Source organism: Staurois parvus, unplaced genomic scaffold (genome assembly GCF_062004578.1).
Source record: "Staurois parvus isolate SC_StPar_1 unplaced genomic scaffold, SC_StPar_1.0 ptg000017l, whole genome shotgun sequence".
NCBI lineage: Eukaryota > Metazoa > Chordata > Amphibia > Anura > Ranidae > Staurois > Staurois parvus.
The window spans coordinates 22,716,696-22,739,700 of record NW_028317813.1 but is presented as its reverse complement, the minus strand read 5'-3'; the positions used below and the strand labels follow the sequence as shown (position 1 = coordinate 22,739,700).

Below are 23,005 nucleotides of genomic sequence, written 5' to 3'. Positions count from 1 at the left end.
ATCAGTGCCAGTGCCCATCAGTGCCACATCAGTACCACATATCAGTGCCTACCAGTGCACATCAATGCCACATATCAGTGCCCATCTGAGCTGCCTTTCAGTGTCACCCATCAGTGCCAGTCAGTGTCACCTATCAATGCCAATCAGTGCCACCTATCAGTGCCAGTCAGTGCTGCCTATCAGTGCGCATCAGTGCCGCCTATCAGTGCCTGTCAGTGCCACCTAACAGTGCCAGTCAGTGCTGCCTATCAGTGTCAGTCAGTGCCGCCTATCAGTGCCAGTCAGTGCCGCCTTTTAGTGCCAGTCAGTGCCGCCTATCAGTGCCATATATCAGTGCCATGTATCAGTCCCCATCAATGATGCCTGTCAATGTCCATTAGTGCCACCTACCAGTGCCTCCTCATCAGTGCCCATTAGTGCCACCTATCAGTGTCCATCAGTGCCCATCAGTGCAGCCTCATTAGCGCATATCAGTGAAGGAGAAAAATCACTTATTTACAAAATGTTATAACAAAAACTAAGAAAAAACATTTTTTTTCCACTATTTTTAGTGGTTTTTGGTTTGTTTAAGAAAAAATAAAAAAAACAGAGGTGATTAAATACCATCAAAATAAAGCTCTATCTGTCACAAAACAATTATAAAAATTTCATATGGGTACAGTGTTGCATGACCGCGCAATTGTCATTCAAAGTGCAACAGCGCTGAAAGCTGGAAATTGGCCTGGGCAGGAAGGGGGTATAAGTGCCCTATAGGCCAGTGGTTAAAACTAGAATTTTAAATATCTCCAAGCTTGTTCATTCAGATTCAAGGGCTTACCAACACATACTCTTGAAATTATCTAATGCCATCATCAAATGCCCTTAAGGCTGACACTTGAAAATAGTAATTTGGTTAAAATGCAATTATGTTAAGATCTTAAGTGTAAAATATTTAATTCATAATAATGGTAATGGGTTTCATTAATATATCATTAGAATTCCAACACTTAAAGCATATCTAAGTATGAAATAATTATATATTCTGCAGATGACAGAGGTCAAGTGCCAAAAGACAAATAAGCTTGCTTTTAACCTGCTGTATATAATGTAAATAAATTCGTTTTCCATGTCTGTTTGTCTGTCAGTCTCAATGTCTGATGTATATTACATGCAAAAAATGTAATTTATATTGAATTTGTTCAGACTGATATTGATACAGTATGTTAATCCAAATTCATCATTGTCACATTTAAGTGATTATCCTGGTTTTTAGAACTAGACTATGATAAAATAGTGCTGGAATACAATACATACCAGCCAATCTGGTATCTAAATAAAAAAAAAGGAACTATCTTCTTAGATTGTAAATTCTAACGAGCAGGGCCCTCTGTTTCCTCTTGTACCAAATTGTAATGTAACTGTAATGTCTACCTTCATTTTGTAAAGCGCTGTGCAAACTGTTGGCTCTATATAAATCCTGTATAATAATAATAATAACAATGTTTATGCAATTATACTGTTACTGAACAGTACTGGGGACTCCATTTTTATGATTATAGGTTGCAGTGCATTTTCTTGAAGATTACACAGGTGGCCCAAAAAACACACACTAAGGCAAAATTATTTTCAATAAGCATAACCTATGACTGGGATTAAGCTATCCCCCCATAGGCAGTAGTGTGAAATGGAAGGACATATTTCTACAACTAGAAAGACTTCATATGACCCTGTAGGTAGTGGCCCAATTCAGCATTTCCACACATTGGTGATTCCATGATGGCACCATGACACATTATACCCATAATAATAACAACTTAGCATACAGGACAGATAGCTAAAGTTTAGGGGACAAGTGTCTCTGCCAATCATCAGTTCAGAATTCTGCAAATCTTGCTGAAAGTTTTTCAAGTTTTGGCCATCTGTAGGGGTAATAAGCGGTTAAACAAAAGTCATCGGAATCTGGGTACTACCATGGGGGACATGAACAGATGCCAAAATAACAAATAAATACAAAACACCTCTGAGACACACGACAATATGGCAGCTGTGAGCAAACCGCTTTACAGAAAAGTGGCTGGGTTATCCATAATTTCAAATTATTAGCTCTTGTGACTCAACTGACCTGAGGTGAAGGCTATGCATTGCATTATCAGTTGTGCCTTATTCCTGCTACAAACTTGCAATATTTTCATTAAAAATGTGAATCCCAGGAATTCATCACAAGCATATGGTAGTGGCAAACCCAAATCTCTTCCCTACTGATTTTACACTTTTCATTAGAAGGGGCGGTCCTGTAAAGCAACATAATATTGCTTTACGGTAACAGTGGCCATTTCCTGGTTCCCTAATATATACCTATCATTCCCTATAAGTGTATAGTTAGTCACCATTAAAAGAGAAGTATGGCCAAAGCTTTTCTGGCCATACTTCTAGTAAGGGTCACAGGAGTGCACTTTTTGCTCTCCTGTAACCCAGGGTCATCTAACAGAGGACTATTATCAGCTGACGTGGCAGAGCTGCTCCAGTCCCTAGAAGGATCCAGACCATATTGTCAGGATTTAACCAGCTACCTGATTGACAGGTGGCTCCGGTTCTCAGTGCATGGCTGAGAGCTGAAGCCAGCTGCGCCTACCCCTTCTCCATCCTAGAACTCCAGTGAGCACTGAAGGAACAGAGAGCAGTGGCTATCAGTCGTCTGTCTCTTCTGAGAGCGGTTCAAGAACTGAGTGATCAGCGGTCATGCAATTACTCGGTTCTTGGTCTTAGAACCAAAGTGGGACAGCTGCAGCATCACACCAATGCTACAGCATAGAGCTGAGAATGAAAATTTGTTTTCTTATATACCCCAAACCTCTTCTTTTAACTGGACCACTCTTGTTCTGGGAGGACATAATATGACATCCTCCCATTCTTGCTGCGCATGTGCGCTCCCTGAAGCGTGTGGCGATCGGTGGTGAGCTGTGTCCCTCAGACACAGCACATCACTGATTAGGGTAAAGAGCCAATGACGTTGGCTCTTTACCATATGATCAGCTGTGTCCAATCAAAGCTGATCGGATGTAAACAAATGCTGGTTAACGGTATTTCCTTTCCTCAGCGCTCTCACTGTATGAGGAAAGGAAAGCGATAACTTGCTTTTTGGTGACAGGGGACATTTACACTGAATCAGAGCCCTGACTATCAGTGCAGCCCCATCAGTGTCCATCAGTGCAGCATATCAGTGCCCATCGGTGCCGTATATCAGTGCCCATTAGTGCCACTTATCAGTGCCCATCAGTGCCACCTTATGAATGCAGCTTCATCAGTGCCTCCTCATCAGTGCCCATCAGTGCAGCCTCATAAGTGCCCCATTAGTGCCCATCATTTCCACCTCGTCAGTGCAGCTTCATCAGTGTCCTTCAGTGCAGCCTCATCAGTGCCCATCAGAGCAGACTCATCAACGTACATCAGTGAAGAAGAAAATTTATTTGCAAAACTGTATAACAGAAATGAAGAAAAATATTTTTTTCATTTGTGTAGTAAAAATGTAAAAACCACCAAAAGAAAGCTATATCTGTCTGAAAAAAAAGATAAAAATTAAATTTGGGTACAGTGTTGCACAGCTGTGCAATTGTCATTCAAAGCGTGACAGCACTGAAAGCTGAAGATTGGTCTGGGCAATAAGGGGGTGAAAGTGCCAGGTATTGAAATAGATAATGTTATTTTAATTTGTGCAGGTGAAGGTGAAGATGCCTCTCCAGGTCTTAACTGTGCCCCCCAGGTTCCTGAGAGTGCATGGGCCAGTTTGATGCAGACAGTTGATGTAGGGAGGAACTCTAATAGGGACAATCCATGTAAGGGGGCATTCTGATGGGACAATCCATGTAAGGGGGCACTCTGATTGGGACACCTGATTTAAGGGAGTGGGCACTCTGAAGGGGCTAACTGGTCATATGTAAGGGGACACTCTGATGGAGACACCTGATGTAAGGCAGCACTCTGATGGGGATAACTGATCATACATAAGGGGGACTCTGATGGGGACCCTGATGTAAGGAGACACATGATGTAAGGGGGACTCTGATGGGAACAATCCATGCAAGGGGGCGTTCTGATGGGGACACCTGATTTAAGGGGGCACTCTGATGAGGGTAACTGGTCATATGTAAGGGAACACTCTGATGGAGACACCTGATGGGGATAACTGATCATACGTTAGGGGGACTCTGATGGGGACCCTGATGTAAGGAGACACTCTGATGGGGACACATGATGTAAAGGGGCACTCTGACAGGGACCCTGATGCAAGGGGACACTCTGATGGGAACACCTGATGTAAGGGGGTACTCTAATGGGGACACCTGATGTAAGGAGCCCTCTGATGGGGACACCTGATGTAAGGGGGCACTCTAATGGGGACCATGATGTAAGGGGACACTCTGATGGTGATATCTGATATAAGGGGACACTCTGATGGGGACACCTGGTGTAAAGAGACACTCTGATAGGGCATCTGCTGTAAAGGGGCAAACTGATGGGAACCTGATATAAAGGGAGACTCTGATGTGGACTCCTGATGTAAGAAGGGCACTCTGATGGGGGCCTCGATATAAGGGGGCACAGGTTCTGTTTAATCATCCTACTCTAACGATAGCCATATCCATACTAGTGTTTCCCAGGATATGACAATGTGACAGACTATCAGTGACTCACACACCGTGTTGACATTCTGCCCCTTGACTTTATTTACTGCACCCCCAGATCAGATAAGCTAGATCTGGCCCTGATCACAGTCACACTTTTAATTACCACCACATATCTCCATCAGCCACCTTGGTCACTGGAAAAGCTGAAGCAACATTTCTGTTAGTCAAACATACCTGTAGATATGCCTCCTGGTAGCCTTTGACAGTCCAGCTTTGGAAGTGAGCAAGGCGGCTGGTTGATATATGTGGTGGTGATAAAAGCGCAGCCATAATACTTGTGCAAGGACAATTTATAGAGTCTGGGTGTGGGTTATATATAACCTCTGTTGTCTGTGTTGTTTAACAAGCACCGTATTAAATTCTTCTCTGAAAAAGCAAAGCTGGTCAAACACAGCCACAGATTGGCCATTAACGCTGTGCCATTAAAGTAAGTAACAATCTGCCGACCTGCATTTCACATACGCTTTAAGCGCACATCTGATGCAGGAAACCTCTCTTTAACATAAGCACTAAACCTGACAGAGGGTCTAATCCTTCCCCCACTATACCTAAAACTAAAAAAATAATTACAAGATAAAGAGAAATGACCAGAGTCACAAACAGCATTGACATTGCTCTGACTTCAATGAAGGTAAACTTAGATTGGTTACCAAGAGGTTATTGCCCTTTACAAAGCACAGCTACAGTATAGAATGTATGAAGATAATGTGCGACAAACTTTCTTCTGCTATATGTAAAATAAATTCTGACAATATCTAGCGGGTCTACAGCAGTAAGCAAGGAGCAAATTATGTTATGAAATGAAGCCTTATTTAGAGGCCACATTCAGTGCCTCATTCTCTAGAGGCCGCTAAAAATAGGCATTACGTGTTCAAGGTCAAAGGCACGTTAGAAGCCAGTAACCACTGGCCACTGCAGTCTTACATCTCCTGGTAACATTCAGTGTCATCTGAAGATTACACATTCATCAGTTAGAAATGAGTGAACTCCAAACGAATACTTGCTAGATTGAATTACATCGAAATTGTCAGCAGCGCCGTCACCAATGTGCTTCTGCATAGCAAATACGAATAATGGCAAGTGCAGCAAATCCTGTTGTATAATCCTCTGCACAATTTCCCCCACTATGCTCTGGATGTGGAAATAACTGTAAGCACTTACATTTCACAAATGTAACAATGTTATGTTTCTTAATACTTTTACAATATATACTTCAAATTCTATCTGTATATCCATACAAAAATCATGATAATGACTTCAAACACTCTACCATATCTAATGAATAGACACACTATGTAATTAGTTGCGATTTTGCCCCAGGCTCCCCAGTTCAGCTCTATGCTATTAATATGCATGCACAGTATCTTGAATACTCATTTTCCTCCTGCTGTGGCCTCCTCCTGTATTATATTTGTAGGAAAATAGTGGCAGGTGTGCATATCATAACTCCTGACATTCAAAAATAGAAAAGGAACTTGCAGTGTGCTCATTTAATGCCCCTATTGCGGCCAATTTTTTGCAAGCCTTCTCTGCTACAGATCCAATAGATTGGGACAATTACAAAAAATTAGGTCTTGGTAGAAATGCATAGGAATAAAATAATAAAATTACAAAATGAAAAAATGACATAAGCTAAGTATTAGTGGTTGAAAACTGAATATGTGCCTGCTGTTCCATGTATTTGTATGAAAAAGTATCCTGTTCTCTTTTTACCGCTTCCTTTGTGTGAAATCCCAAGTGTTCCTGCCAGTCCCTCTGCTTTCCTATTGAAAACTGACCATGCTAGGCAGGAGAGCATAGAATGGTCACTTTTCTAGCTGTGCTAGGAAATCAGTAGGGTTTATTTACTAAATATGGAGCGTGAAAAATCTGGTGCAGCTGTGCATGGTAACCAATCAGCTTCTAACTTCAGCTTGTTCACTTGAGCTTTGATGCTAAAACCTGGAAGCTGATTGGCTTCTATGCAGAGCTGTACCGGATTTTACATTCTCCAGCCTTAGTAAATCAACCCCAGTGTGTTATCCTGCAATGATCAGACTTGTCCTGACACCACCCTCCCCCTGCACAGCCTTTTACTGGCGAAGATCAATGTTCTGCTGTTTCTCCTCCCCCGGCTCTTAGGCAACTGAGAACAGAGGGTATGTGATCACTTAAACAAAAGTGGAAAAAAGCTATTTCTAATGTTTTTTTATATTTATATAAAAGTGTTTTGCATTTCATTTCTATTTTAGGCTGCATTCACACCTGAGCAGAGCGATCTTCAGAAGTTTTTATGAGATTTTTTGAGCGTTTTTGCAAGTGTATATGGGTATTTTTAGAAGCGTATTACAGGTGTTTTACATGTGTATTAAAATGTGTATTAAAATGCTCAAATCAAGTATTTTAAGGTGTTCCCATTGAAGTCTTTGGGGCCCAAAATGCTCAGTTCTGCCTGTAAAGTAGTCCATGTACTTTCTTGAGCAACAGGCATTCAGCTACAAGCGACAGGACACTCAGATGTGAACAAGGGCTAATGAATACAATGGGTTTTTGCTTGTTGAGTGTTTTTGAGCTTTGAGCTACAAGCTACAGGTTTGAATGGGGCCTTAAATTAAATGGGTTGTTTTACAAAGTAAAGGCTCAGTTGATTGCTATAAGGTAAGTCACTTAGAAAAGCTGGAAAAATGGAATAAGCAAACATGCTTGCTATCAAATCCAGCCCATGGACATGTGCATGAATCCTCACTATCAAATGTCAATGCTGGGCAGATTGCAGATAGGCTGGGACATAATATCTCTCATCCACTGTTGCTTGTAATCTGTCAAGTGATTTTTTTTGTTTCATGTGCTCAACAAATGTGCAACATGCCTCTAATTTAAATAAATTATATTCATCCAACTTGTTGCTGTTATTATATTTATAATTATTTTTTAAATTGCATTCCTCGATGCTTTATTAAAAATCACTCCTTGTAACAGAATTTAACCACCTTTGTTTAATGCAGACTTTATTAAAGGAGATGTGGGCCTTGCAGCTCTGGTGTCCTGGGTTTAAATACCACTAGAATCTCCCAGGAGTTTACATATTTTCCCTGCATTTGTGTTGGTTTCTTCTGGCTTTCCTAGTTTCCACTAGACAAAAACAATTGAGTACTGTCTGTGATACATTTTTAATTTGCACTAACATACAATTCTCAGGAGAAGCTTTCAAGGTACGTCCCCTTCTTTAAGGTCCAAGCAGTACTACTTGATAATTTTTTTTATTATGTTTAAAATTGGGAAATGTATTTTGTTCCTTGTTGTATAATAGACTTATAAAATATATTTACTAAAATTGCTCTTTACTTGCTATTGTTTTATATACGTTAGCTTTTCAAAACCACTGCACTGTGGTAATGCAGTGCACAATAACATTTAATATAGATGGCACCATCATGTACCTGCGTTGCAGTACACTACAGTGCTTTGTGCTGTCCTGTTCTAGCAAAAAATGCTACAGTAGCGATTTCTGGTCCATTGTGGTGCATTAGCAAACCCATTCCAATGAATGGACTGTCCTAATGCAACTCACATTAAACATACTGCAATGAACCACCACGGTGTAGTCAGCCTCTAATCTATAGCTGAGAGATTTGTAGTATTTAAAGCCCTGTACAAAGTGTTATTTTCTCTAATGTTTTATGCATGTTATAATGTATATGAGCAACCATTAATCCATATGTACATAAGCAAGCAGTAATCCTTATGCAGAAAATAAACTTTGATCCACAAACATAATCATCTATTATTTTATGTATGAGGTTGTATATACTTTACAGAAGATGGCATGTGCCCAATCCAGGTGTTTTACACACGAATGGGGCCCTAGGCAAGGTAGCCACTTTGACCCACCTATCCCATCTATTGACATTAAAAAGAATTGCAATAGGTAGCAAGAAGCCATCCTATTTGCAATGTTTGTATTAGCTTGGTCCTTCTCCATTAGACTCCAAGTGCCAACAAATACATACCTCCTTGTGAAGTGTTAGACAGGTGAACAGCTTTGTGCTATCACAATATCTCCCTGGTTTACTGCAGGAGCACAAAGGTTGTAGCTGGTCCCCTTGGATATCCACGAGTCTTTGGGCTCCTGCGTTGTAGATGTTCCTGCTTGGATCAAGAGTCTATGGGGTACTCACAATCTCTAATAGACAAGGCATGCTGCGAAACTTGTGGGAATTGACTCAGCAATCCCGGAATTTTGATCTAATTTCTGGATCAATACCATTTCTCCAGTTTGGTTTGCAACGTTTGTAAACATGCAAAGTGTGATATCATTTTCCTATGCTCTGCACTCATTTTCTCAAAGAATGCAAAGTGTTCTCTGATTGGACAAGGTGGAGGTTGTGATGTAACCTCCCCACCTCTCCACCTTGTCCAATCAGAGAACATTTCAGCAGTGTCTAATAAAGTGATTTCCAGCTTTCACTAGTATCCCAAAGGTATGTTACATACACACTTAGATTGGTCCAAGCCATATCTAAACCTCGACCTTAAAGCAGAATTGAAGGCAAAAAGTTAAAAACTACAAACAGGCAGGCTTTTTATTGCAGAAGATACATGCAATGTCTCTTCTGCAATAAAGTACATATACATGCCTGTTCACAAGCCCTTCTAGAAATGTACACTGAGCTGCAAATGTACTGTTCCCTGCGTGCCGGTATGCCTATACTCCTGTGCATGTATGGGAGTGATGTCATCTTGCGCCAGCCATTCAAGATGGCCAAAGACCAGAACCTGGAAGAAGCCAGGAAGACGCTGCTGATGCTGTCAAGGGACCTCATGGGTGTCTGACCATTGGAGCGTAGGTATTTGCACCTTTAGTACCGCTTTAATTTGGCCCAGCCCATTCCTCTCCTAACTTCATTCTCATTCTCAGCAATAACTATTTTCAAAAGTTCCCATGCATGCATACTGGTGAGAGCAGTGACTGGACAGGTTGGAAATTTATGGTTGATTATTTTTGTTTTTTCTTTAATAAACTGGCACTGGGAGGTGTCTGCACACATCTCCCCTTCTCCCCTGCATATAATAAACACAAACAGTTATCTCTGCCAAGCAGTCATGCTTAGCAGACAGGCAGCAGATTTGGCTCTGCTCAATGAAAGCACAGATCAGGTTTTTTTGTACTAACAGCAGGTCAGTAATAATATGTAATAGTGCCTCACATAAAAAACCATTAAAGTGATAGTAAAACACAGCTTTTCAGAAAAAAAAAATCCCCTGCAAGAAAATGGCATAATGTGCTTGTATGGATTGCATATAATGCACCATGATGACGTCACTCCTGCACATGTACACAGGAGTCACGGTTTACAGCACAGAGCTCTGAAGGGAAGGCACGGGTATACCATCCCGTCCCTACACAGCTCATGCACCGCTGATGTCACTTGCTTTATCCAGTGTGAATATCTCCTAAACGCCACAAGTTTAGGAGATATTCACTGTTCCTACAGGCTTACCTATAGGTACAAGTTCAAAAGCAGGGTTTACTACAGCTTTAATGGCCCCCTCTGTTTCTCTTAACTCCGCCTCTAATTTATCTTGCAATTCAGAACACTCATTTCTTTCAGTAATCATATATAGGTTTACAAATTATATATACATTCATTTTATCAAAATGTATTGGCCAAATGCTATTGCCGTTTGTACATTTACTGTGTAGCCAGACAGCAATGGATAGACCATAATGGCATTGGTGGACCAGTGTCTAGGGAAAGATGGGGCAGCACCAAGCCTCAAAATGTACATACTGTGATTGCTTACATATTATTCCCTTTCCCTCTTTTGGAACTCTGAACATTTTGTGGCCTAAAAAAGCAGAAGTCTAGGGGTAAGGGGCATAGGGAATGGTGACACCAGTCAGAAGACTTTATAGCTTAGGAGATATTAAAGCAGCGTTCCACCCATTTTTTCACTTTTGCCAAAACTGTTCCTAATTGCTATGCCATCAATGTTTGGGGACACATACATGTTTTTTCTAAGTTTTTCTACCTTTTTTGATAGAGAAGAGCTTCCTTTCAACCTCGCCGCAGCGAGGTACGTCACATCCTCCTGCCCATTGGCTCATGGGGTAGCTGCGTAGAATGCTAGCTTTCTTCCGGGTTTCTGCATTGATTCACAGGTTGCCATAGCAATGGGGAAGGAACTTCCGCCGGCACCGCCATTGCTATGGCAACCTTCAATACACCGAATGCGCTGTGTATTCTTCACACTGCACAGGCACAAGATTGGGAGGTGCATGCTGGGTAGCCAGCTGCATCATTTCCCAGAAGAAAGACCGAGCGGGCTTCAGATGCCCACACTCAAGATGGAACATTACACTATAGAACTGAGCCAGTAAGTAACATTTTTTTTAAAAAGGAACACAAACGATTACTTAAACAGCTTATGCCAAATGGCATAGGCTGCCATGATCCCGGGGGTATTTTTAAAAGAAATTTTAAGCCATTTCTTCTTTCTGTTGTATAATGCATAATGAAAACAGCATGTAGCCTTTAATAATGTATTATAATAGTAGATTTTACCAAAATATTCATCTGAAAAAAGCCACAGAGCATGTACTAAAGGAAGTCATCATTTATGTGTGCCTAGGGAGGCATGATGTCTGAATACAGGCATGCAGACAGCCCCTATGTTTCTGGGCCCCATGGAAGTCAAATGGTCTGCTATAGCTGCGATTTTGGAATACAGAATGTTCCTGTGACACATAAATCTCCTAAACACCTGACACTCTGTGATTAGTATATTTGGTAGAGGTATTTGTATAGCACCAACAACTTACACAGCACTTTACACATTGTACATTCCCTGTGCTCATGGAGCATATACACACTAAGGCTAGGTTCTCACCTATGCAGTTTGCGTTTGATCTGTTTCTGCAGTGCATTTTGTTTCGCTTTTGCACATGTGTTTTTGTTGCGTTTCATAGGCGTTTTGCGTTTTTGTTTATTTAATTTTTTTAACTTTGTTGCTAGACAGATTTAAAATGCAAAATGCAGCAAAAATGCAGCAAAATGCACTGCGTGCTTTTCTGCAGCATCTCCATTGAAGTCTATAGAACCAAAAATGCAACTTTTTGCATTAAAAAAAGTCCCTGACCCTTTCCAAAAAATGCACCGGGTGAAAACATGGAGATGTGATTGTGTCCCAGAGGAAATCATGTTAAATGGACTGTAGTGCGTTTCTGCAAAATGCAAAACGCTGCGGAAAACGCTTAGCTGTGAACCTAGGGTCAGCAAAATGTATACAATGGCCAATTACCCTTCCAGCATGTTTTGGAGTGTGGGAAGAAAGCCATGCAAGTCATTGTTGGGACTCAAACCGAGGATCCTGGTGTTGCAAGGCAGCAGTGCTAACCACTAAGCCTTCATTAAACTTTAAGTATTTCAGAATATTAATATGTGAACTGTTGATTATTTCATTATCTTATCCTTTTTTCATTATCTAGCGAGTCACTGACCCCGAACTTCACTGGCTACACATTTGTTTCAGAATGATGACTCACTAAGTAGTAAACAGTGGATAAAAGTAATAACCATAGAGCCTGAACATGCAAAAAAACAAATCAGCACATATTTCTTGTCTGACAGGCTCCCTTTGATTGTGATCACCTTGAGTGCCAGGCAATGACATCAACACTGGCTACATATTGATGTCATCTTAGCCAATTAATGACATGTTCCTTCCGAGCAGCCTACAATGCGGCGTCAAGTATGGATGCTTTGGTTTCAATAAAGGTGGAAAGGTGTTGTTTTATTTTTTAATACATTTTTATATCATAAACATTCAGATGGGAAACGTTCTGTATCTCATAGTGAGCAGGAAGATGATATAAATACAGAGTAGATTTAGAAAGAATAAAGGGATCTATAAGATCTAATTAGTGCTAGTATGCAGAATAATGTTTGGCGTTTGTAATCGCAAGACGATACATGTTACTAACATACTACATTTTGTAAACTTCTTACTACAGGTTCTACCAGACTTCAAGTACAGTGCAAACATACCGTATGTATATATAGTATATGATATATATATATATTATACACCATATATCTTTACATATATTTTATATCTATATTTTATACTGATTATCCTTGGCCCTGTTTTAGCTCAGGTCTCCACAAAATTACCAAGGTCTTCATTTGATATCACAGTACTTGCAACCAGGGGCGGACTGACAATTTGGAAACTCGGGCACTGCCCGAGGGCCCGGGGTCAGTAGGGGGCCCCATGAGATGCCCCTGGTACCTTTTTCATAGGCTTTTTTGAGTTTGGGCAAGGACACAGGGGCCCCATGATCCATTATTGCCTGGAGGCCCCATAAGTTGTCAGTCCGCCCCTGCTTGTAACATTTCAATGTCATGTCACTATGACCTTGGATTGGTCCTGATATCTCTACTGTATGTTTGTTTATGTTTTGTAGATCATAAGAACACAAATACGTAGCATGTTTGTATAATGTCATATGTGCAGATCAGCAGTGTAGAATGATTGGAAGTGCTTCTGCTGTTGCCAAAGAACAGTAAGTAGGAGAATGACCTACATTTGTGAAGTATAGCTGGTAAATAGTGATGCTGCAATTACATAAATACTCTGGAGGCAGGCAGGGTGTGACATCACTACCAGAATGAGCCATTAATGGTCGCCGTTTAGTTCAGGGAAGTGACAAAAGGTGAAGGAGAAGACAAATGAGCAGGAAAGTGACTAGGGAAGAAAGAACGGATGGAGGATGAAAGGAAATTCCTGCAAGAGTGGTTTCAATCCATGCATAGAAGAGCAATGGCAGGTGGAAAATGTCTGATGGGTGACTGCTGTATGCAGCCAGAACACCTGGGCAAAAGGGGTCCAAGTATCAAAACACAGAGAGACTCATCAATGTAATGGACGTTTAGAAAGGAAATGAAAATTAAAGAAAGAAAGATAGATCATAAGTAGATAGATAGATAGATAGATAGATAGATAGATAGATAGATAGATAGATAGATATGTTACATAGACAGACAGACAGACAGACAGACAGACAGACAGAAAGAAAGAAAGAAAGAAAGAAAGAAAGAAAGAAAGAAAGAAAGAAAGAAAGAAAGAAAGAAAGAAAGAAAGAAAAAAGGATACCTACAGAAGGGGTTATTTACTAAAACTGGAGCGTGCTAAATCTGGTGCAGCTCTACATAGAAACCAATCAGCTTGCAGGTTTTATTTCCAAAGCTTAATAGAACAAGCTGAAGTTAGAAGCTGATTGGCTATCATGCACAGATAGATATCATAGATAGATAGATAGATAGATAGATAGATAGATAGATAGATAAATAGCAATAGATAGATAGATAGATAGATAGATAGATAGATAGATAGATAGATAGCAATAGATAGATAGATGGATAGATAGATAGATAGATAGATAGATAGATATATAGATAGATAGATAGATAGATAGATAGATAGATAGATAGATAGATAGATAGCAATAGATAGATAGATAGATAGATAGATAGATAGATAGATAGATAGCAATAGATAGATAGATAGATAGATAGATAGATAGATAGATAGATAGATAGATATGATAGATAGATAGATAGATAGATAGATAGATAGATAGATAGATAGATAGATAGATAGATAGATAGATAGATAGCAATAGATAGATAGCAATAGATAGATAGATAGATAGATAGATAGATAGATAGATAGATAGATAAATAGCAATAGATAGATAGATAGATAGATAGATAGATAGATAGATAGATAAATAAATAGCAATAGATAGATAGATAGATAGATAGATAGATAGATAAATAGCAATAGATAGATAGATAGATAGATAGATAGATAGATAGATAGATAAATAGCAATAGATAGATAGATAGATAGATAGATAGATAAATAGCAATAGATAGATAGATAGATAGATAGATAGATAGATAGATAGATAGATAGATAAATAGCAATAGATAGATAGATAGATAAATAGCAATAGATAGATAGATAGATAAATAGCAATAGATAGATAGATATAGTCCAACTATTTTGGCAAAACCAAAACACAGCCCTTTGTGGAAATGGATTCTACTTATCAGATCATTCTATAAAAAAGAGCTATTCCTTTGAATTATAGGCAATGAAGTATCAGCCCCCCATCCAGCAACATAAACATTGTGTAAGTGAAGAGTAGGCTCCTTCCATCCTGTAGCGCAATGCAGCCCCAGTGATGGCAGTAGGGAGGGGGCCATGGTGGCAGGCCATCTGTGTGTGTGCCATGTTGTACACAGCCCCCACCATAGGGCAGATGTATGGAGAGGACTGTGCCACACCCTGCATATAATGGCCATCCAGGGAGGGGCCACCCTTACTACACTGCATGGCTTCCCCTGTCAGTATACAGCACTGCAATAATAATCATCATCATCATCATGACCGAAATAGAATGAAGCAGATTCCAGGTCCCCACATCCTCTAGATCTGTATTACAATGAGAGCTTGTGATCGTTCCCTATAATAGAAAGGGCAGAGGTAGGTGGTCACTCACCCCAACAACCACACAGTCATCCCCCTGGAACACAGGCAGGTACTTGTCCCCTCTTTGGATCTCCGACTGATTTAGAGGGCGGAATCTGCACAGGACCTTGATGCTGCACTCCGTGCTTTCAGCCATGATGGGAGGTGAGGAGGAGGACAGAGGATAGGAGTTTTCTTCCTGCCGGCTGGGCTGATGGATGGCTCAGAGTCGGAGCTGGGAGGTGGGGTGGCTGCTGCTGGAGTGGATTCCAGGGGTGGATCGGGCGATCAGTAGATCCAGCTGTCAGAGCCGGGCCGTGGATGCTGGGGAAGGAAGGATGCTCGGGGATGCAGAGATACACAGGCTGCGGGAAGAGGAGGCTGGCAGGCTGTGGTAGAGGAGTCCAGTCGGATGACAGCTCTCATCTGCATGCGCTGGCTTCTGCTGAGAAGTCCCTGTCGTTGGTCCGTGCAGTGGGCTGATCAATGGACATGTATACACAATGGAAGGTGCTGCAGAGAGGAAGCCACCAGTGTGCGCCGCAGCCGCTCTACACTGCTTAATCATCCCCTGCTACCGCACGGCGCTGCAGAGGTTAACGTGGTGCAGCCCTTTAAGGGGGAAGGCAAAGCACTGCATCTGACTCGGATTCCTTAAGGACGCTCCTGCTTATGGGTTGTGTTGGCTTGGATGACCTCTTAGTACATACTAGTACACAGCACCAATTCTCCATAATATATAGGAATAAGGACGCTCCTGCTTATGGGTTGTCTTGGCTTGGATGGTCTCTTAGTACAAACTAGTACACAGCACCAATTCTCCATAATATATAGGAATAAGGGGGCTTCTGCTTATGGGTTGTCTTTGGTTGGATAACCTCTTAGTACATACTTGTACATTACAGCAATAAATATATATTTCTCCATAATATAAAGGAATAGGGACGCTTCTGCTTATGGGTTGTCTTGGCTTGGATGACCTCTTAGTACATACTAGTACACATCACCAATTCTCCATATTATAAAGGAATAAGGGGGCTTCTGCTTATGGGTTGTCTTTGGTTGGATAACCTCTTAGTACATACTAGTACATTACAGCAATAAATATGATATATTTCTCCATAATATAAGGGAATAAGGGGGCTTCTGTTTATGGGTTGTCTTTGGTTGGATGACCTCTTAGTACATACTAGTACATTACAACAGGACTCATCATCAACTTTCCATAATATAAAGGAATAAGGGGACTTCTGCTTATGGGTTGTATTGGTTTGGATGGCTTGTTGTTAATACATACTAGCAGATTGCAATAATAAGCGTCACCCATTTCTCCATAATATAAATGGATAGGGTGTTTCCATTTATGGATTGTCTTGACATGGATGACCTCTAAGTACATACTAGTAGATTACAGTAATTAATATCACCCATTTCTCCAATGTTATAAGTGAATTAGGATGCTTCTGCTTATGGGTTGTATTGGCTTGGATGATATTTAGTACATACTAGTAGATTACAACAATAAACATGACCGATTCCCCATAATATATGTGAATAGCGGTGATTCTACTTAAGGTTTGTCTTGGCTTGGATGACCTCTTAGTATATACTAGTTGATTACAGTAGTTAATATCACCCATTTCTTCATACTGTAAGTGAATAAGGGTGCTTCTGTTTATGGGTTGTATTGGCTTGGATGACCACTTAGTGCATACTAGTAAATTACAATAATAAACATCACCAATTCTCCATAATATAAGGGTATAAGGGCTCTTCTCTTTATGGGTTGTATTGGTTTGGATGGCTTGTTGTTAATACATACTAGCAAATTTCAATAAAAAAGTCACGCATTTCTCCATAATATGAATTGAAAGGGTGCTTCCATTTATAGGTTGTCTTTGGCATGGATGACCTCTTAGTACATACTAGTAGATTGCAGTAATTAATATCACCCATTGCTCCAATGTTATAAGTGAATTAGGGCGCTTCTATTTCTGGGTTGTATTGGCATGGATGACATTTATGACATACTAGTAGATTACAACAATAAACATCACCAATTCCCCATAATATAAGTGAATAGCGGTGATCCTACTTATGGGTTGTCTTGGCTTGGATGACCTCTTAGTACATACTAGTACATATCACCAATTCTCCATAATGTAAAGGAATAAGGGGGCTTCTGCTAATGGGTTGTCTTGGCTTGGATGACCTCTTAGTACATACTAGTACACATCACCAATTCTCCATAATGTAAAGGAATAAGGGGGCTTCTGCTTATGGGTTGTCTTGGCTTGGATGACCTCTTAGTACATACTAGTACATATCACCAATTCTCCATAATGTAAAGGAATAAGGGGGCTTCTGCTAATGGGTTGTATTGGTTTGGATGACCTCTTAGTACATACTAGTACATTACAGCAATAAATATCACCTGTTTCTCTATATTATAAGGGAATAAGGGTGCTTCTGCTTTTGGGTTGGATGACTTGTTAGTACATACTCGTAGATTACAATAATAAACATCACCAATTCTCCATAATATATAGGAATAAGGACTTTTCTGTTTATAGGTTGTATTGGTTTGGATGACCTCTTAGTACATGCTAGTACATTACAACAATAAATATCACCAATTCTCCATAATATAAAGGAATAAGAGTGCTTCTGTGTATGGGTTGTATTGATTTGGATAAATTGGTAATAAATACTAGTGGATTATAATAACAAACCACCCATTTCTCCATAATATGAATGGATAGGGTACTTCTATTTATGGATTGTCTTGGCATGGATGACTTCTTAGTACATTCTAGTAGATTACAATAATTGTTATCTCCAATTTCTCCATAATGTAAGTGAATAAGGGTGTTTCTGCTTATGGGTTGTATTGGTTTGGATGAGTTGTTAATACATGCTAGTAGATTACAATAGTAAACATCACCCATTTCTCTATGATATAAGTGAATAAGGGTGGTTCTGTTTATGGATTGTCTTGGGTTGGATGATCTCTTAGTACATACTAGTAGATCACAGTAATAATATCACCCATTTTCACATAATATAAGTGAATAAGGGTGCTTCTGTTTATGGGTTGTGTTGGTTTGGATGACTTGTTGTTGATACATACTAGTAGGTTGCAATAATAAACATCACCCATTTCTCCATAATATGAATAGATAAGAGCACTTTTGTTTATGGGTTGTCTTGGCATGGATGACTTCCTAATACATACTAGTAGATTACAGCAATAAGCATCACCCATTTCTCCATAAGTGAATAAGTATGCTTCTGTTTATGGGTTGTCCCTGGTTTGGATGACTTCTTAGTACATACTGGTAGGTTGTAGTATTTCTCCATAATATGAATAGATAAGGGTGATTCTGATTATGGGTTTTCTTGGTTTTGGATGACTTGTTAGTACTCACTAGTAGATTGCAGTAATAACATCACCCATTTTTCCATAACATGATATAAAATATGCTACATATTGGCAGTTGTCCATTTTGTAGCAGTGATCTTGTTTGCTCAACAGAACATATTGGGATAGGTATAATACAAAGTGGTAAACTTTGTATAAATTTTATGATACAGCCATACGCTTATTGTTCATTTTAGTTCAAAATAAACTGAACTGTAAATATTATTAGAAAAAAAATGAGGTAAGTAGAAGGCACACAAACATCATGAAGACTGTATATGTGTTTATACTGTATGTTCTGTGTGTAAAAGAGACACGAGTAATAAAAAAACATTGGATATAACACTGTCAAGTTTATTATTTTTAGATTTTCAATTCTTTGTAAGGACACTTTAAAAGCAACCTTCACCAGAAAATTAAAGTGACGGTTGCGGCGTCAGACCCCTAGCTCTTCTCACCAACTTGTGACCGAAGGATTGGCCAATCTAAGACCACGCTGTCACGTGCGTAACAATACCACGCTCAGCTGCACTCTGCACAAAGATTTTCCAGCTAATGGACCACAACCTATGTGCTGCAGCCTGAGAGCGATTGTTACTGGGTCACGTTAATTACGCAATTAATCCTTCACACTGCCACCCCCACCTTTTTGTACAGAGTAGGAGGAAACTTGCCAATATTAGCAATAACACTATGATGTTTGAATAATTGTCTGTATACCACTGTCATCACAGGCAGAGATATATGGAGGTTTAAAAACACCCAGTAGCGCTCTTCAGAGACAGGGATTCTTAATTTGCATTAAAGAGCTTTAGAAACAGTTTAACACTTTTCAGATAATAGGATTTATTACTAAAAAAGGTCAAAAGGGTGCAATAAAAATATTTACAGAAAAAGATGCAGCCAATATATATATATAAATACAGAGAGCAATAACACAGCAAAGAGATAACAGAAAGAAGTTTAGAGAGGTAGATACTCGCCATCAGCCTTGGTTTAAGCAGATCAAGTTTCAGAGCAAAGGGTACCATCTCCCGAGTTGGTTCCGATGTTAAAAGGGAGATTTCTCCAACTCAACTTAACTCTACTCTCTGCTCCAAGCATAGCAGCCTTTCTCTAGGAACTCAGCAGGGTTTCTCCTTGAAGAAGAGAATCAATTGCCTCATTTGGGGAGGGTGTTGTAGGCGGGGGACTCAGGCTAGAACCAAAATCCCTCACAAGTTATACCAGGGCAATAACCTTCCCTAGCTACATGTAACACTCTATCCATGGGTAGATTAATGTGCAGAATCATCTGCTGAACGTCTATATATCAAACATGGCATAGGTCACTATTTCAGCTAGAACTATATGCTTTCTGCTCTCCTGTAGACTTCAACTAGGGGGTTTAAGATATCAGGCGACTTGTATTAAACTGAGCTATCCGAATATATGCTTTATGTTTATGTAATTATTTCCTACCTTAAGATATAAAATTATATGGAAAAGTGGTTTTTAAATGTGAGTCTGTTTTACAGCTAGCTGGAATGTCTTTGAAGCTCAGCGAGGGACTGGTTTTTGGCTTTATGATCCTTTCCAAGCAAGAGTCTCACAGACATACTGGGGCCAGGCTAATTGGAGTTTATAACCATGAAGCTCTCCAGCTGGGGCCTGATGCCTGTGATCTCTCAGCATCATACAGACCACATGTCACTCAACAGAGAGGGAGGGGGGATTGGAGGAGGGAGAGAGATATACAAGGTGGAGGGTCTTTAGCAAGATGGATGACCGCATCCATCTCTGTGTGCACAATTGCTACAATCATGATGTTCCCTCCTGCCTGTTACACAACTATATATACATAAATAAATATATACACACTACGAGGGAGATTTACTAAAACTGGTACATAGAGAATTTGGTGAAGCTCTGCATAGTAGCCAGTCAGCTTCTAATGTCAACTTGTTCAATTAGGCTTTAACAGTAAAACCTAGAAGCTGATTGGTTACTATGAACAGCTGCACCAGATTGTGTGTGCAAAGGTTTTAGTAAATGTCATATACCAGGGGTTGTGGGCATTTTTTAAAAAACTACTTGTCCAAGGACTAAATCGGGGTCCCAATCTACTTGTCCCTCATGACAATCTACTTATCCTGATTAAAAGGAAAAAAAGATTTTTAACCAAAACCGTATTTAACTCTGAGGTGCTTTTAGGAATGTCTGGAACTTTTAAAAAGGAAAGAGGCTTAATGTTTTTAGCATTGCACTGTTTATCTTCTCCTCACCTCCGTGCCTGTCTCCAGCACCAGCAGGGAGGGGAGAGACTGCAATGCAATGAGCACTAATTGGGTGCTGATCAGGATAGGGGAGTGTTGGCCTCTCTAAGGCTAGGTTCACATCTGTGCGGGTGGTGCCGCTTTGGATCCACGCAAAAATCTGTGTAGCCACACCACCCGCACAGAGAAATGCGGACCCGCGAGCGGGTGTCATTAGTTCTACTGGCACGCCGCCCACACTGTAAAACGCAACCATACTGGGAACTGAGGTTCCCGTGCAGGCTGCGTTTTCAGAAGAAGTGCAGGGACTTCTTCTCTGCATGTCACGGGGTACGGGAGTACATTCAAATGAAAGGGCTCTCGTGCCCGCGCAAAACGCGGCCCGCATGGCTGCATATATGTGAACCAGGGCTTAATACTCAGGAGGAGCACATCTGCTAAGCGAACAAATGAGGTGCCAGCCCCAATGAGGACAAAAAGAAACTTTATTCTTTCAGGTTACCCTCGCACATGGAAGCACTCAACTCAGTATAAGCACCTGCTGAGCAGCTAGATCAAGCTCCGGTGTCCGCTCCTCCACTTGAACACCATGCATTTTCTGGCACTTTCTGTGTACAAGTTTAAATCAGTAATTTTTACTTGATAATTAGTTATAACCCCCAAACATTATACATATATATATTTTTTTTTTAGCAAAGACCCTAGAGAATTAAATGGTGAGTGTTGCAATTTTGTTATGACACATTGTATTTGTGCAGCGTTTTTCAAACACAATTTTTTGGAAAAAATACACTTTAATGAATGAAAAACCCCCCACAATATATATCCCAATTTTTTTGTAAAGATGATGTTACGGCGAGTAAATAGATACCTAACATGTCACGCTTTAAAATTGTGAACACTTGTGGAATGGTGACAAACTATGGTACTTAAAAATCTTCATAGATAATGCTTTAAAAATTTTTAATGTAATGTTTGCAGCAATACTCACATGTGTGTTGTGAACACCATTTTACATATGCGTGTGCGACCTACAAAGGGGTGGACTGACAACTCATGGGGCCCCTGGGCAATAGGAGATAATGGGGCCCCCTTTGCCTCTGCCTACACTCAAGCCAAAGCCACACCCACACAAAACCCCACCTACATATTGCAGCTCAGCTGCATAAAAAGGGCATTAAAAATAATTTAAAAAATAATAAAACAACGTTGTGGGGTCCCCCTCCATTCATACCAAGCCCTCCAGGTCTGGTATGGATTTTGAGGGGAACCCCCACACCAAAATTAAAAACAATTGGGGTCCCCCAAGATCCATACTAGACCCTTATTCGAGCATGCAGCCAGGCAGGCCAGGAAAGGGGGGGGGGAAATGAGCGAGGGCCACCCCTCCTGAACCATACTAGGCCGCATGCACACAACATGGGGGGGTGCTTTGGGGGGATCCCCTCAAAGCACCTTGTCCCCATGTTGATGAGGACAAAGGCCCCTTTCCCACAACCCTGGCCTGTGGTTGTGGGGGTCTGCAGACAGGGGATTTATCGTAATCTGGATCGTGCCCCCCCATGTGAATGAGTAATGGGGTACATGGTACCGCTACCCATTAAAAAAAAAATTTGGAGTATGAAAAAAGATAGGAGACAGTCTTTGACAAGTCCTTTATTAAAAGAATGTCCGCCGAAGTAGATCCAACGTCAATCACGATGCCTGCCGCCGCCGCTACCCGAAAAAGAGAAATAAAAAATGCTTCACTCATGACGCTGGCTCCCGACCATCTGACTGCTCCGCTGGCTTGACAGTTCTTAAATATGTAAGGGATGGGGCCACCGAGTGACATCATGCGTGTGGCCCTACCTCCTTGTGACACCATTGACCAAGCATGCCCCAGTTGATGACGCCACAAGGGGCGGGTCACAAACATGATGTCCCCGGGTGGCCCTGTCCCTTAGATATTTAAGAACTGTCAAGCCAGTGGAGCAGTCATATGGCCAGGAGCCAGCATAGGGAGCAGAGCCTTTTTTTCCCTTTTTTTCCTAATTTCAGGAAGGGGCAGCAGCAGGCATTGTGATTGACGTTGGATCAACTTCAGGGGACATTCTTTTATTTTTCTTCATTTAATAAAGGACTTATCAAAGACTGTCTCCTGTCTT

At 40.6% G+C, this 23,005-nt stretch overlaps 1 protein-coding gene across 3 annotated transcripts in view; it reads right to left on the bottom strand.

The window, feature by feature from the left end:
* Positions 1–15,774, bottom strand: part of KIF5A (kinesin family member 5A) — a 209,377-nt gene extending 193,603 nt beyond the window's left edge. For 2 of the 3 annotated variants that reach the window (XM_089681366.1, XM_089681375.1), the window contains exon 1: positions 15,214–15,774. In XM_089681366.1, the coding sequence (XP_089537492.1) occupies positions 15,214–15,339 (126 nt within the window). In that variant the 5' untranslated portion in view covers positions 15,340–15,774. The remainder of the gene's footprint in view (positions 1–15,213) is intronic. The other variant, XM_089681383.1, reaches the window with a different exon arrangement.
* Between the last annotated feature and the right edge of the window lie 7,231 nt (positions 15,775–23,005).